Source organism: Pteropus alecto, unplaced genomic scaffold (genome assembly GCF_000325575.1).
Source record: "Pteropus alecto unplaced genomic scaffold, ASM32557v1 scaffold71, whole genome shotgun sequence".
NCBI classification, from domain to species: Eukaryota; Metazoa; Chordata; class Mammalia; order Chiroptera; family Pteropodidae; genus Pteropus; species Pteropus alecto.
This window is the reverse complement of record NW_006433024.1, coordinates 8837143-8854787: the sequence shown is the minus strand read 5'-3', so window position 1 is coordinate 8854787 and position 17645 is coordinate 8837143. Positions and strand designations below refer to the sequence as shown.

At 33.2% G+C, this 17645-nt stretch overlaps 2 protein-coding genes across 4 annotated transcripts in view; one reads left to right on the top strand and one right to left on the bottom strand.

Moving 5' to 3' along the window:
* DNAJC24 (DnaJ heat shock protein family (Hsp40) member C24) overlaps positions 1-17328 on the bottom strand; it is a 48358-nt gene extending 31030 nt beyond the window's left edge. For all 3 annotated transcript variants that reach the window (XM_025044149.1, XM_025044150.1, XM_006907997.3), the window contains exons 1-2: positions 17219-17328; positions 16271-16407 (exon numbers count right to left, since the gene is read on the bottom strand). In XM_025044149.1, coding sequence (XP_024899917.1) covers positions 16271-16407; positions 17219-17303 — 222 coding nt within the window. In that variant the 5' untranslated portion in view covers positions 17304-17328. The remainder of the gene's footprint in view (positions 1-16270; positions 16408-17218) is intronic.
* Positions 17329-17346: 18 nt separating this feature from the next.
* Positions 17347-17645, top strand: part of DCDC1 (doublecortin domain containing 1) — a 370803-nt gene continuing 370504 nt past the window's right edge. The window contains exon 1 of the mRNA XM_025044147.1: positions 17347-17429. The gene's annotated coding sequence lies outside the window, so the exon portion shown is untranslated. The remainder of the gene's footprint in view (positions 17430-17645) is intronic.

Below are 17645 nucleotides of genomic sequence, written 5' to 3'. Positions count from 1 at the left end.
TTCTATTTCAGCAAAATCCAGTGCAATTCAACCAACGCATGTAGTGAAAGTGTATTATATAAAGTACACAAGTTGGTACACAAGTTGGTGCTACCAAGGACAAAAAAAATAACTGAGACAGGATCTCTGCCTTCAAAGACTTTACTTCTAGCTGAGCGGAAATCACTGGCCTAAGTAATTACAGTAAAGACAGGATGTGGGCAGTGGGATAACAGAGTTACAATACATCAATGGAACACCTAAAGAGAGACTTTTTTTTTTTTTTTTTTGACTAGCTATAAGGGGACATGGATTTCTTCCCAGTGAATTGTGAAAGAGTGGAAAAAATAAGAGAAGGATTTCTTGCTTTCAATGGTGGTGGGGCTAGGTTATCCAAACCAACCTCCCCATTGTAAACAACTAAAAAACTTGCATAAAATATTTTTTAAAAACTCTTGAAAGCATTAAAGAGTTGACAAGACAGTAAAGAATTCCAGGCCAAAACTGAAGAGAAAACTGTTAGTCAAGGACAAACAATGGAAAGTGCTTTTGCTCCAAGGGTATCTCACCTACTCTGCAAAGTATCCTGAAAATGAACTTTCACTTTGACAATCCATTTGGCTTATGGCAGTTATACACATTAGGGGAGAATTGACTAAAGGAAGAAAAAACAGGTTATTGGGATAGAAAACATGAAACTGAGTCTAACGCCTAGTTGTGCAGAGACCTTAGGATGATAGTTAAGTCCGGGGTGGGCAGGATATGCTTCTACACTTACTGGCTCACGATACAGCAACCCAGGTATTTCTCTTTCACAAACGACAGGCGAAATATGTTGTGTAATCTAGCTCTCCCATTCCTGCAATCTAGTACAGCATTAATTTCCCAACACAAAGTGTTCAATATCCCTAAATGAACACTTACAGAGGAGGATGAGTTTCACAGATGTTAAGGTCCAGAGACAATGTGAAAATGCCATTTAATCAAAACTACTCTTGAAAATCATTAAATTTTTCATTAAGTATAGTATCTGAAGTTTCATGAATGCAACTCTATACAGCAATACATATATATATATAAATGTATACTATATAACAACAATGAACCTGATAAGAATCACACATCCAAAATATAATTTTATCATTTTTAACTTTATTTTTTTTCCAAACACAGAATTTTGCATGATATAATTATGCTGTATTGTTATATGGTCCTGCATGGCTCTCTAATTGCATTTTATGCATAATTTCTAGTGACTGTAATACACTGCAATAAAGTACCACATGCAAGGCACTAGGCAAATGCTTTACATGCATTATTTCATTTAATCTTTATGAAAAAAGAATAAAAAAAAAAATCTTTATCTCGATTTTTGCAGGTAAGGAAACAGAGGCTCAGAGACATTAAGTCACACAGAGGTTAAGACCCTCCTGGGTCACACAGATCATAAATGGTACAGGTGAGATTCAAAGCCAGCACAAAGTGATACAACATGAGGACTCTTAAATATTATGCTATATACAGGCTTCCTTATGAAACCACATTTTAGAACTTATATGCTGTATATATTATAACATTTATTATGCTAGATACTGGAATTTAAACATCTGTGTCTTTCCCCTAACAATAAACTCTGTTATATGTGCAGCATCTAGAATAGTGCCTAGAAATATAGTAAGTACTAACCCTAACAAAGGTTGAGTGAATGGATGAATAACTGAAAACAAACTTAGATCATTTCAATCCTCATAAATAGATCATTTAACTAATTTAAAAAGTATAATTCTCAAACAAAATATTTTGGATTACCTTCAGGGATAGTTAAGAATTGTATTTCATATTTTTTAATATTTTGAGATAGCCCAAAGGTAATGGCTGGTTTAAGTTGCATCTGGAAAAAAGACACATCTTTTCTGAGCTATCTTATCCCACACACTGTACCAAGGACAATGCTCGATTTATAGTCAAATTTTCAGAAAGCCTAAGAAGGGGTTTTATTTTTCACTACTGAGTTTAAGAATCTATTTCATCTTTTAAAAAAAAATTTTATTAAAATTATTGGCGTGGCATTGGTCAATAAGATTATGTAGGTTTCAAGTGTACAATTCTATATCATCTGTATACTGCATTGTGTTCATCCCCCAGTCAAGTCTCCATTTGATCTTTAATTAGTAGATAACATGGGCACAACAGCATTAATTTTATTTGTGACATAGAAAATAATTCAAGCATGCATATATGGACTATAAATTCTTAGAGTTATTAAGAATAAATTAATTTGAAAATACAGGAAAAATTAGACAAAACAAATAACCTTAATAAGTAAAATGCGATTAATCAGCTAAAATCCATGATTTACTTTAAGGCAAATTTTAAAGGTGTTTCATATTTCAGACGGCATGGTTTTATGAAAACCTTGCAAGATTATAGTTACTATTTTTAAATCATGTAAAACCAAGTAATTCACTTATAACATACCCAAAATGTGCTAAGTAGACTTCTTGTACAATATTTTTGTTGAAGGCATATTATGTAATATGATATAACAAGGTTTACTCTTCAAGAATAGGTAAAAGGATAAATTTATTTCTCTTTAAAAATCATAACTAATTTGCTTCATTAGAGGCCACATAAAACATCAAGAAATTTTTACAGCTTAACACGATGACCAAAGCAATCTGTACAGACAGTGAAAGCAGATCTATGGTTGCTTAGAAAAGATGGCAGAACATAAAGAAACTTTCGGGGATGATGAAAATGTTGTGTATCGTGATATAGCAGTGGTTATACAGGTATACTGAATCAAAACTCATTAAAATGACTAAAATAGGTGCATTTGATTGTATATAAACTATACTTCAATAAAGTTGATTTAAAAAAAAAACACAAATATATCCTAAGAAACATAAGAAAGTTCTAGCTATTTTATATAGATAAAAGAAAAACGTGGAATAATACTCTAGCAAATTCCAACACTTTAACAATAGTGTGATATTAATTCCTTGGGGAAGCACTAGGCAAAATGTCTATTTGCTTTTTTTGTATCTTGGCATAACTAAAAATAATGTACACCAAATCAGAAGGAAATTCACTTTTCCCATTTCGATTTTTGTTTAGCATTTTTATTTTACATAAATTTTAAAAATGATTTTTGGCCTATAACTATATTATTTGATTTTAAATATTTAGTGTGTATCTTTGTTCTACTTTTCTGTGTTCGATAATTTTATTTCCTTAATCTAATAGTCTTCTGCAATAAAGGTTCCTTTATGTTCTGATATTCAATAATTCTTCTACTTGGAGGCTCTGAAATTCTCTTTTAAGCCAGACTAAGATAAATATGACAATGCCCTAAATTACCCTTTCATGGATTTTCTCAGTTTAGACAAGTCAAATCATAATTAGACAGTTATTTTGAGATGTTTCTTTCACTTTCTGCAAAAGCAAATTGTAAAGCATTTATATACACCCAGATTAAAATTTAAATTGAAAGTGATAGAATTTTAGGCAAAGCTGTGAAGGGAGTATTTTTTATCTTAAATACATGGAAAACAAGACAGATTGCCACAGCTGTCTCAAAATTATTTGTTCTGTCTAGAGTGTACGCACTATGAATCAACCCAACAATCTTAGATCACCAAAGCAAAGTTACTTTCAGTATGGTAAAGTAGGAAAAAAAAATTCAGACTTGGGTAGTCACCTAGATGAACATATGAAGATATCATATGAGGAAAGAAAATAGAAGAAACAAATTCTAGACCTACCTTTAGAAAGTAACACGGTATAAGCATCTCATTTTTAGAGATGAAACTGTCTCATAAAGTTGTGACTTAAGACAAATCATAGCTGGCTCAGCATAATTTTAGTGGAAATGAGGAGGGTAAGAGATGAACAGCTTTTTGTCCTAGCTTTATCGAGATATAATTGACATATAACAATGTATAAGTTTAAGGTATACAACATGATGATTTATGTATACATACTGTGAAATGATAACCACAATAAGGTTAAAGCATTGGTCACCTCATAGTTACCTTTTTTTGTGTGTATATGGTAAGAACTTTTATGATCTACTCTCCTAGCAACTTTCAAGTGCACAACACAGTATTGTTAACTATCATGTGCTGTACATTACATCCCCAGAACTTACTCATCTTCTGACTAGAAGTTTGTATCCTTTGACCACCTTCACCCATTTCACCCATTCCCAGCCCCCACCTCTGGCAACCACCAATCTACTCTCTCTTTCTACAACAATGAGTTCGTTTTTTGTTTGTTCTTTAGATTCCACAGCGAACTTCTTAAATAACTTACTTTCACATTCCCTGTATACTGGGAGAAGCATATGGCATTTATTAATAACAAGGCATAGTAAGAACCCAGGTTTCCACAGTGCCACAGTGTGCTCTTTTACACTTTCCACCAAGTTTCTGGTGTAATTTTTACTCATTTCTACTACTACTACTACTACTACTACTACTATACTAGGTCAGACTGTATTCTTCTAAACAATGGAGCTAATTTACTCAATTTTCAATTTTTTTAAAACATGCAGCTAAGGCTGTTAATCAAATCACAGATCCCAAGGGTTGCCGGTAGTTGTACTTGATTTGTCCTGTAAGAGGGCTTACCAATTCTATCCAATTTCTGTGTTGCTTAGCTCTCCAGGGTTGCCAATGTTTTCAGTTGCTACATCCAATGGACTCTGTTTTAGGCAGCAGACTTCCTGATACCTCTAACAATATTTGCAACTGATAGTCACATTGTCTCTTTTCCTTGACTTTAGTAACATCCCATTCCCCTGGTTAGACTCTTATTATCTCTGGCCATTCCTTTTCAGTTTCTTAGTGAATAGACATTCCCCAGGGCTCTGTCTTAGGAAGCCATAACACACTATATCCCCACCTCCTTGGCATCCAGGTAATCTCAGGAAGGCACTGCATGGCTTTTAGCCTCAACCTCTTTTGAGTTCTATCTGCATTCTCACCTGTCAGTTGAAAATCTTTAAATGGCTCTAACATAGACACATCACTCCCAATCTGCTCTTTAATTAACCAAACATCTTTCCCCAGAAAATTTCCTCCTCCTCTGTTCTTTATCTTAGTTGAGAATATAACCTGCCTCCTATTCCTTAAGCTCAAAAGCACAATTCATTTGCAACTCCCCACTTCCTGACATATTCAAGTCATCACTGAATCCACCTCCATATTCTCTTTCATCTCCCTCTTTCATTTTACTCCCAGTACTAATGCAGTGGTTCAAGCCCTCGTTATCTCTTGGCTTAATTGTTGTAAATGCAATATTTTCTCTGCCTCAAGTTTCTTCCCACTCCAACATTTTTTTTTTTTACAGTTAGCAGTATTACTTGCTAAAATATAGACTTAATCTTGCTTAAGTATCTCCTTAAGACCTATAGAATAGTTGAAATGTTACAGCCTACATTCCAACCTCTCAACAATTTGATTTACAATATTCATAGCCTCAATTTACTATAGCTCTTATAAATCTTCCTACTTGTCCCCAATGTACACTGAGGGTGACTATACCAGTTCTTGTCAATTTTCTAAGCATTCCTTGCTCTTCTGACTCTACTAAACCATAAACTCCTAGAGAGAAGTCATGCTTCAGACTACATGCCTTTTTAGAAACAACATGCAATAATGCTCATCATACTAACACATACTTGCAAGAGTCAGTTTTACTTACTTACAAAAAAAAAAAAAGTCTCCAAGCACATTAATAAAAATTCAGAACAATCAAAAACTGAAGGTAATATTAGCCCCGAAGTTTATCAATCAGAAGAAAGAAAAATTTCTACAAATTGGCAATAGCCTTTGTAAATCAATTTGTGACAAAGATGCAGGGAGAGACAATAGGAAAAAGGAGACAAAAATAAAAAAGTAAGAAGAAGAAACACAGCAGAAGAAAAAGGCAAGAGAATTACTGACAAAAGTATTACTGATGAAAAGAAGCAATAGGAGTAATAAGAAACAGTTCAAAGAGAATAATAATAGAGAACAGACACAGCTAAGGAGGAAAGAGGGATATTTCAAAATGAGACGAGTAGACATACTCAGCATAGGAACACGACATCTCTATAAACCTCAACAGTCCACAGTAAAGGAATAACAAAGCAGCAAAAACATAATGCATGTAGTCAACAATCAACCTAATCGAGCTAACTACCTTTTGAGATTTATATATATTTTTTTCAATTTAGAAAATCACGGGTTTTCCAAATGCTACAGCATTACCTAATGGACAGCAATAACTCCAGGGCTGACAAAGTCTTTTACTTTATTCACTTGTTAAATATTACTTTTTTGAAGTATGACACGGCCTCCTGCCTTCTTAAAGAAAATATATACATAACACAATTACATCTATTCATGACAAAACAGTGCAGTGCTCAATACTATTGCCATACTATGTACGAAGTATATTAGACCTATGATAGAAGTCTTGCTACCACCTACAAATGGAGAAAAATTTAAAACTGTGCTGACCTCAAGCACAAAAATGGATGCTTTCTGAAGGCATACCTGTGTCTGTTTTCTTAATATTTTTCATAGTTAAACAAAAATAAAATGCTAAGCACTGCTGTGCCCAAATGTGACTCATGGGTCTGAAGTACAGACTAAGGATTCCCAAATTTCAGTCCATCCTATACCATCTTCAAGATTTATACCATATTCTCATAGTACTAATACTCTTATTTGCTTTTTTTGGAAATAGACATTAAATTACCTCATTTTATTACTTAGCCTCATCCTAAAACCAAGTATCTGCTGTGCTATATATGTATGTATAAAATATTTTTCAACTGTTCACATAAAAATTGTTTACTTGTCTACCATCTAAAATTATTTTGCATTATGAACATAACTCATTTAAATCCTTAAAACAACCCTATGAGATAGTTATCTAGTTACTAAATGCCTAGAATAGGGCTGGAACATAGTAGTAGGTATTCAGTAAGTATTTGCTATAATAAATGATTCACATCTATTTTGCAGATAAGGAAAAAGGCCCGAAGTTATGGAGCTGGCTCAGAGTCACAGAACTAATACATGGTAGTCAGAATTCAAACCCAGGAAGTTACCTTCAGAGCCCACATTTTTAACTCTTCACTAAATATGCACCTTTAACATAAATGCTATCTTTCCTTTAAAAATAAAATCTATTATTGTTTCATGTATGCAGTGGGGAAGGAAAAAAAAAACACTGAAAAGGTTACTCCTCTTTTTCATTTACCCAGTTTTCAAAGTTTATACAGTTTATCAATTTCTTGTCATTAACCAGTTTTTTCCTTAATTTCTGAGTCTCAGTTTCCTCATCTATATGTTAGGGATAATGATGATAGCTCAACTCACAGGGTTAAATGAGTACACATAAAGTGATTAGAAAAGTGTTCGCTTAAATTATTACTTAAATGTTCACTTACAATGTCTTATCCCCACCACTTTTATCAAGGAAAATATAGTTTATAATGGAGTCTCCATGAAATACCTAAATAATTTATTGCTAAATATCTTGTATCCTATGACGCCTAGATGTCAACTATAGCAACAAAAATTACACTGTTCATTACAAGTTATACCCTTCTGATTTTCACTTATATTACTCACAGATTTTTTTTCACAAAATTTCTCTTAATGCCTAAATTCCATTCCTATAATCGAGATCACTTCACTTTGTAATGTAGTCAAAAGACCTACTTAAATAATTGTTCTTAACTTCCTTGTTTTCTGATGTGGTAATTTTCCTCCAACTATACAGCACAGGTACCCTTTCTACTTTCTTTTTCAAGATGCTAAAATATATTACATAACTAGCTTAATCCTAATCTATATATAACCACCTGTAATTGAGAGAATCTCTGAATGCCCATATAAGTATTAAGTGGCATTTTATACCCTTATAACATTAGGAATAAGAGCATCCTGCAAAAGCTCCTGCCTCAAATTACGTGAATTTTCTTTAAGGTTATGGAACAAACTGTAACAGCAGTACATAATTTTTGAACACAATAATTCTCCAGTTGAAAGGCATACTGTAATATTATCAGCATCAATTGAGGGGAAAAGACCTCTGATTTTAAATCTGACAGGTTTTTTTTGGGGAAGCTTTTTTCTCAGTAAATAGCAATTTTATATATATAATATAACTAATCATTCTTGACCTTAGACCATTTCCAAACAATGGATTATTATTCAACTTATATTAAGAAACTAAAAAAAATTTTTTTAATTGATTCCTAAGGAGAAAAGAAGAGCTATGCACTTTTATTAAGTAAAGTCCATATTAATAAAATGCTGCTGGGAAATGCTGAGTCAATTATCTTTATTTTTATATAATAAATTATAAGGCAACAGACGTAGTGGTATGTGAAATATATGTTTTTCAGGCTAATTCTGCACTTTACATTTTATGTATCTTTAAAGCAATCTAAAATATCTCATCAGTCAATAAGAATTTTTTCAGAATTGGGACCTTGAATAAGTACTGTATTTACAAAAACTGAAATAAGGAAACAGTATTTACTAAATCAACATGTATTGTAAACTTAGCAGCCTATGATTTAGCAATATTTTATCCCAACAACTAATTACGTAGGAGGTGTTAAATTCAAAGTCTTCTGAACTTGGAAAAGTACACAAAATAAATGTGCCTTTTTACAAAATTAGATACAGAATGGTATTTGTCAAATGTAATTTTATCTCCAACTGTTCAGTGATATTGTTGAAAAACAGACTAGGAAAATATGGTAATTCAAATTGGAAAGCAAGACTATAAACTAAAGGTCTGTTTTTGAAAAAAAAATCTGATAAACATAATAAATAGAATGATTTTCCCTTATAATTTTCTCAACTCTATTAGAAACTCTAAACTTATACAAAAATAAGGAAAATAGTTTCGCTCCATAAGCCACATTTAATCTAGATTCCTTCAAAATTAAAACAGAAAGTAGTAATTATGTCTGACCTTCTATAATACTTCATTAATTGTACATGAATGAAGTCTTCTACGGAAATCCAGAAAACTGAAAATTATGCCTTAAACAACTATTAACCCTTTTGGATGGCAATTATTACAAGTCCGATATCAGAAGTCTGAGGCAGATGAGATGTGATCAAGCCTAAATTTTACTCCTTACTAATTGTGTGTTTCAGACAAACCACTTAGCTGTAACTAAAGCCTTGGTTTTCTCAACTGCAAACATGGGGATGGTATTACTTCCTTACAGGACTGCTGAGAGGATAAAACCAGATCAGATGTGAAAGCATTTGTGAACTGTAAAGTACAAACTAAAAGTACAATACAAACGCTACTAATTATAGAAGTACTACTACGTACTTCCTTATCTTCTTCAACAGAATATATTGAACGTAATTTAACTCATGGCTGTAATTATGAATATAAATTATTGTGCTAAGCTATAATATAGGGACCAAAGATGCTATAACCCAGGCAAAAAGAAGCCAAAATGCTATGGTGATTGTTTTGGTTGGTGGCTTTTATAGTTCTGATTGCCTTCAACTGCCTACAATTAGTTGTTGGCTGAGACTTCTTGCTGCTATAAGCATACACAGCTACCTATAGGGAGCCTTCTCAGAATAATATTAGCTGAAATTCTCTCTCTTATAATTTGTTGTTCCACTCCCTCTCATCTTCTCTCAACAGTTAACTTTGTCTTTTTCTTCAGAGAAAAAAAGGCCACTAAATGAGAGCTCACCAATTTTCTGCCACCAAAGTGACAAATGAACAAGCTCTTGTATCCATCCTTTCCTCCTTCTTTCCTGTAAAATAGAGTCAGGTCTCTTTTTTCTTTACCCTTCTAGCTATGCTTCAGATCCCATCTCCTTCTGCCTCTGGCAGTTATTTTCTCTCTCCTATAACTGCAATCCCATGCTTTCTCTTGGCTACTTCCTACAAAATTTAAACATGCTCTAGTCTCTCCTACCCTCCAAAAAGAAAGCACACACCAAAAAAAAAAAAACCACCTTTTATCACACTGCAGCTATCCTCATTCTTCTTACTTGCCAGCTAAACCTCTCCTGTCCTGGAGAAATAACACTAAATGCACATCTACTGGGGGAGAGTACCTAAAAGGAAGGGGGATATGGCAGGGATCATGGGAGGAAGGAATTAGAACTAAGATAATTTTGAAACAATGAGTAAGAGTTAATCAGGTGAGGTAGCAGAAGGGACATAGTGCACCAGGGAGAGATAGCAGCAAATGCAAAGGTATATATGGTCAAGGAGAGGGAAATGGCTGAAAAACGGAAATGAGAATAGTTCACGGATTCTAATAAATAGCAAATTCATACACACAATTATCCATGTTCCCTCAGAAAACTCCACTAAAATAACAGCAAAATAATAATAAGTTTTAAAGGCAAAGGCATAAATGCATAAGAACGAACTAACAGGAGAGATAAGAAAAAGCAGGTGAGAGATACTAAAATTTGAGAAGATAGAAAATTGATCAATAAATGGTAACCAATTCATTCAACCTGTGGAAACCAAAACCTAAGCCTGAAGCAAAAGACAAGAGGTGAACTCATTCATGCAGAGGCCAGAAAAACTGAGCAACTGAGACATTAAGTTCCTTTGAGAGTGTGGTTGAGGGGCAGAACTAATAGCAAGAAGACTAGCTGAGACTTTAGAAGAAATAATTAGGCCTCCAACTCTCCTCTTCATCATAAAGCCAGACATCTACTCTCTCCTGCCACAGCAGAAAACCACAAGTTTACCATGTGGAGAGAAAGACTAGAGAAGATACTAGATTTAGAAACATCAGGTTGAGGAGGTAGGATGCAATGGTGCACTGAAAACAAAAGGAAAAAGGAACGTTGGAGCAGTACAAGTCCAAGGTCTTATCTTTCCAGGCAGAAGATTTGAGAATTCCTCTCTTATACATGGATTTGGTTGCTGTGCATTTGGGGTCATCCAATAAAATGACTGATCCTACCTGATAAAAGCTCCCAGTCGTACATAGGAACCTCTGAATAAGCTTGTAACATTTCATTCTTAAATATGAACAGACAACCAAGGACCACTAAATGTATGAAAAGAGCCTCCATAACAAAGGAGAAAAAACAAACAAAAAGAACTCGAAGGAAAACAAAATTGTCTTAACTTGCTGCATGAGCTGCCTTACAAAAGGGGCACGCCCATTCCTATAAATATAGGTATTATTTAACTCAGTCTCTACTTTTCATTTACAAATAATTTTTGTCATTCGATAAAAATAAAATGTTCAAAGAAGCAAGAAAATGTGATCCATCATTAAGAAAGGATATAGAACCAGACCCAGATGTTAAAATTATCAGACAGAAACTTTAAAATAACTTTATTAGGGGATTTAGTGGAAATGGTGAACAATGTAACTAAAAATTTGACAGAGGAAATAGAATGCTTGAATCTTGAAATAATACTTGATTCGCCCAAAAGATGGTAAGAAAGGCAAAACAGAGGAACAAAGAACAATTATGACAGATCCAAAAACAAAAAGATTTCAGATTTAAACCCAAACATTACCAACAATTACAACAAATGTAAATAAACTAGAAGATGGGGGAAATGAGATGTTGATCAAAGAATACAAACTTTAAGTTATGAGAAAGTTCTGGATATCTCGTGCACAGCATGGTGATTATAGTTAACAATATTGTATTGTCTACTTGCTAAGAGAATAAATCTTAAAGTTTCTTGACGCACGCAGGCACGCACACACACACAAACTAACCTTACTGTAGTATTCATTTTGCAATATATATGTGTCTCGATCATCACATTGTACACCTTAAACTTCCACATTATTATTTGTCAATTATCTTAAGGCTCCAATTATATACAAGAAAACACACTTTAAACATAAAAGAGACAGAGTAAAAGAGAAAAGATGGGAAAAGATAAATCATACAAATAGTATAAGAAGGGTGGTGTATTAATATTAATATCAGAGTAGATGTCAAGAAGGGTACTATGAGAAATAGAGAAGGGAATTTTATAATGATCAAAGGTTTAAATTCATGAAGACATAATCTTAAATACATATGCACCTAATAAAAAAAGATCCCAAATACATAAAACAAAATTTAACAAAAGTAAAAAGAAAAACTGACAAATCCATAATCATGATTCAAGAAGTCAATGTTCTCTCAGAAAATGATAAAACAGATAGACAAAAAAAATCAGTAAGACTATAGAATATTTGAATGACACATCAATTTGACCTAATAGATGTTTACAGAAAACTAAGTATATGTTTTTCAAGTGTATAGGAACATTCACCAAAATATGTTGGGCCATAAAAAAAGTTTTAATAAAATTGAAAGAAATGAAATCATTCGAAGTACATTTTCTAATCATAATAGAATTAAATTAGAAATCAGTTACAGAAAGATCTGAATGTTTTCCAACATTTAGAAATTAAACAATGTACTTCCTAGTAACCCATAGGACTAAGAAAACTATTATAAGAAAAATTTTAAAATGTTTTGAACTGAATGATAATGAAAATACACATCAAAATCTGTGTGATGCAGCTAAAGCACTGCTTTTGGCTTAGAGAGAAATTAACAGCTTTAAATGGCTATGTAAGAAAAAAAGACAGGTGTACAGTCAGTTATGTATGTTTCTACATTAATAAGCTAGAAAACATAAAGCAAATAAGTAGAAAAAAAGGATATAATAAAATTAAAAGCAGAAATCAAGTGAAGAAAAAATGGACAAATAATACAAAAAAAAATCAACAAAGTAAAAGTTGATTCTTGGAAAAGATTAATAAAATGGATAAACCTGTAATAAGACTGTTCAGGAAAAAAAACAGAAAATACAAATTGCCAATATAAAGAATGAAACAGAAAACAATTACATATCTTATAGCAATTAAAAGATAATGAGGAGATAGCATGAACATTATGACAATAAATTTGACTTCTTAAAGGAAATGGACAAGTTCTTAAAAACTTGCATTGACAAAACAGGAAATGAAAAATTTCAATAGCCTTATAGTCTCTAAGTAATAATTATAACATTTCCCAGAAAAAAAAAAAAAACCTTTAGGCCCACATGACTTCTCTAGTAAAGTCTACTAAACATTTAAATAAATAAAGGCAATCTCATACAAACTCGTTCAGAAAAGAGAGCAAATAGAATCGCTCCCCAATTCAATTATTTTATGAGGACAGCATAACTGTGATACTAAATTTAGCCATGGACATAAAAAAAAAAAGAAAATTATACCAATATACATCATGAAACTAGACATAAAAATCCTTAACAAAATAATAGCAATTAGAATCTTGCAATATATGAAAAGCATAATACTTCATGAACAAGTGAGATTTGTTTATCCTAGCAATGCAAAATAGATTTAATATTAAGGAAATAAATCAATAAAATTCACATATTAGGGAAGGAAATACATGCAAACTTCAATAAAAGTAAAAAAGAAAATCTAATAAAGTTCAATATCCATTCATGATAACACTCTTAGCAGGCTAGGAATAGGAAGAATGTCCCTAACTGGATAAAGGGCATCTTAAAAACATACATCTAACATTATGTTTAATGGTACAATATTGAAAAACTTTCCTTCCTAAAATCATTTGAAGTGCTCTCACCACTTCAACTGAACATTGTAATAGAAGCAAATAAATAGTGTGTTGAGGCAAGAACAAGAAATAAAAGGCATACATTATTAGAAAGAATTAAAGGTTCCTTTATTTGCAAATGGCATAATTGTGTTGGTAGAAAGTTGTAAAAATTCTACAATAACAGCTATGAGACAACTAAAAAGCAAATTTATCAACACTGTGGGATCCAAGATCAGTATATAAAAATATAATTCTACATACTATCAATCAACAACTAGGCAATAAAATTAAAAAAAAAAAAAAACATTTACAAGGAACCCAAAACATCAAGAAACTAAAAATAAATTTAAATAAAAATGTGTAATACTACATACAAGGTTCTAAAATATTTCTGATAGAAATTAAAGATGACTTAAGTAAGGAAGAGATACAATATATTCATGAATTAGAAGACTTGATATAGTTAAGATGTCCATTCTGCCAAAATGGATATATATTCAATAAAGTCACAGTTAAAATTCAAGCAGGATTTTTTAAAAACAGAAATTTGCAGCTGATTCCAAAATTCTATGGACATGCAAGGCAACCTAAACTAACCAAAATAAACTTGAAAAGAAGGATAAAATTAGAGAACTTAACTTTATGTGACTTTGAAACTGATCAAGACAGAGGTATTAATAAAAGGATAGACAAAGATATTGAATAGAATATAGAGTCTAGAAACAGACCCACACTGCCAAGACAATCCAATGTAGAAATTAAAATCTTTTCAATAAATGATGAACAACTGAATATCCTTCTTGAGAAACAAAAACACTATCTCTCATTTCACACCACATACGAAAATCATAGGTCTAACAGTAAAAGCCAACTATAAACTTTTAGAAGACAACATAGGAAAATACTTTCATGACATTTTTACAGAAGACAGAGAAAGCACTAACCACAAAACAAAAAAACAGATAAATGGTATTTTATCAAAACAAAAAGGTCTGCTCATCAGAAAACATCATTAAGAAAAGGAGCTGGCCAGCCATACACTAAGAGAAAATATACATATCAAGAATATATTTAGTTTTTTAAAAAAGACGTTTCATAAAAAAAAAAAAATTTATATGAATGGCTAAGAATTACATTAAAAAGTGCTTAACATTACTAGTTATCAGAGAAATACGAAAGAAAACCACAATGAGATATCACTACAAAAACAGAATTGTGCAGTTCTCAATCGGATAGGAGGGTTGGCAAATTTGACCTCCAAGAGACATTTTTAGTTGTTACTGGCATCTAGGATGCTGCTAAACATCTTACAATGCACAGAACTGTCCTACATAACAAAGAATTATCTATCCTGCCCAAAATGTCACTGGTGGCAAAACTGAGAAACCCCCGACAGGTGAAATGAAAGAGACTAACAGTATTAAATGTTGGTGAAGACGTAGAGCAACTGGAACTTTCTGACCTGCTATCAGGTTTGCAAAATGGTTCATTCACTTTGGGTTTGACATCACGCTAAGTGTAAATGGCTTCTCACTGCCAATATTGCCACATGGTCCTGCATGATCTAGACCCAGTCTACTCCAGCCTCATCTCCCAGTTAATTGAGATACAAGGATGATTTGGTATTAAGAAATTATTCAATAAAGTCTGCTTAATTCTACTCTGAAATAATTTAAAAATTATGAGGCAAAAGACACCTTAACATAATTTAGTCCAACTTATTACCTAAAGCAGGGATAGTAATATATTCTTGACAGTGAAACATCTACTATCTCTCACAATAAATACTAAAATTTATGGCAAAATCTCATAGATCTATTTGATCTAGAGAAACAACCAACACTATGTAAGTAATGGTCCTTGACTCTTTATAAACTGAGTTAAATTGAAGCCCTTATAAAGTTATTCGCATTAGCTTAAGAAACACACAATTAGGTGGAAAAAATTAATGTAATAGTTCAGAAAGATACTATATATTTATAAACACAACTCACACACAAAACTGTATAAATAGTCTAAATTGGAACTATTCAATAAAAATACAATGCAAAGTATCAATGCAAGCCATATATACAATGTTAAAAAAGTAAAATGAAATCAATTTGATAATATATTTCCTTACATATGAAAATGTATACACGTATATAATATGCAAAATAGCCAATATATCTAAAATATTACCATTTCAATATGTAAATAACAAATTTTTGATATTTTTTGTACTAAGTCTTCAAAATCCAATTTGTATTTTACATTTACAGCATACGTGAATTTGGACGAAGCCACATTTTAAGTGCTCAAGAGCCACATGTATTTAGCAGCTACTGGATGTTAATGTTGCTTATTATATTACACACTTCTAAGCATTTTACATTGATTATTTCAATTAATCTTCCCTGAGGCACACACATGGTAAAGTAACTTGTTCAAGTTCTCAAAGCTAGTGGTGGAATCAGGGTTCTAACTCAATCAACATGACTCAGATTGCCTGTTCCAAATCATGGGATCTAACCACAAATCAACTTTTTTTTTACGATATGATTGAAACTTTTGATGAAGCAAATTAATACCTTGATTCCTGCTTTGATATCATATATCCATTTTATGGAAACTTAAATTTCCAGTCACATAAAAACACTGATTACTCCCCACCCTCAATTTAAAATCTGAAAGAATAGACTTACCATTAATATGAGTTTCTGATACTTTTGTTTTAAGTCTGACATACTTGCAGATGGGCTTGCTCCCAGAATGCTGTACCAATCCTTTTTTGGAATCTGATCAAATGCCATCATCCACTGAACAAGAATATTCAGATCAGCTGAAAAGAAATATTGATGACAATTCATTAGACTCATCGGTTTGCGTGTATCTAAGAAATAAGTACTGCTTTTCTAAGTTCTTAAAATTTTAGGTATTTAGTTGACTAAATCATGATTATAATGCAAACCTGGTGAAGCGTATATTTTCATTTAAAACGCCCCAATGTATAAGAGTACAGGCAAGTATGGAAAACCTGTTAGATGTTTCACGTTATACGCTTATATCTTAAATGAATGAATATACAACAGCATTAAAAAAAAAAGAAGAATTTGATAATGAACCCGAGTGGTGTATGACCCTCTAAGAAAGTATTTCTGCTAGTCTTATGGTAAACGCGGCACACAGTAAGTACTCGCTAAATACACTAAAGGAGCTTAATCAATGTTCACAAAAGGAATGATTAAAAAAGAAAAGCAAAACGCCAAAGAATTAAAATGATTGGGAGCATTCCCTTTTAAGTTTTCCAGTTCACTTTTTAATTCTAGATTACCTTGAAAGAATAATATGAGAAATAGCCACTCGACACCGGGAAGCAGCAAGCAAGTCTCTCTGACATTGGAGAGGCACTCAGACCTCGCAGAGTGTCCGCGAAACTGTCCACTGGAGGATAGTACTGTTCTGGAGGCTACAGGAGAAACCCCACCAGGAGCCCCTAAAACCAGGAAACCTCTGCCCACACCTGTGACCTTAACGAGAAAGCCGGGGCCTCCTCAAGATTGGAACTTGAGAATCCACTGAATTCACAGGCGTCTTTATTGCCCAGCCATAGGCGGGTACCCTCTCCTGGCTTCACTCGAAACCAAACTTACCAAACTTGATGGAGCCATCGGAGCCCACTCCTCTAAAGCGATCGGCTAAAATTCGGAACCTGCTTCTTCTTCCGCCGGAAGTCATCGCTCTGATGTGACCACGTTTCTAGTCGAGCCGTAGTGGCCGAGACACCCATCGGAAGTGCCGCTCCGCCCTCCAGGACGCGGTCGCTATGGTAACCAGTCGCCGCTTCCAAGGAGTTTCCAAGCAGTAAGTTCCCGAGCTGTGGAAAAAGGCATCCTTCTTTCTGCTCGTTCTAAACCCCTTCTTGTCCCGGCTCTGTGGCTGTCGCTTCTCTCTTCTTTCTCAGCGAGCACCCCCAACCTCAGGCTTCCTCTGTCTTCCCCAAAGCGTCCACCCCTTACTCTACCCAGCGTTGCTCGCAATACTTTCGTAGTTGGTGAATGTACTATGGGCGGAGGGGTG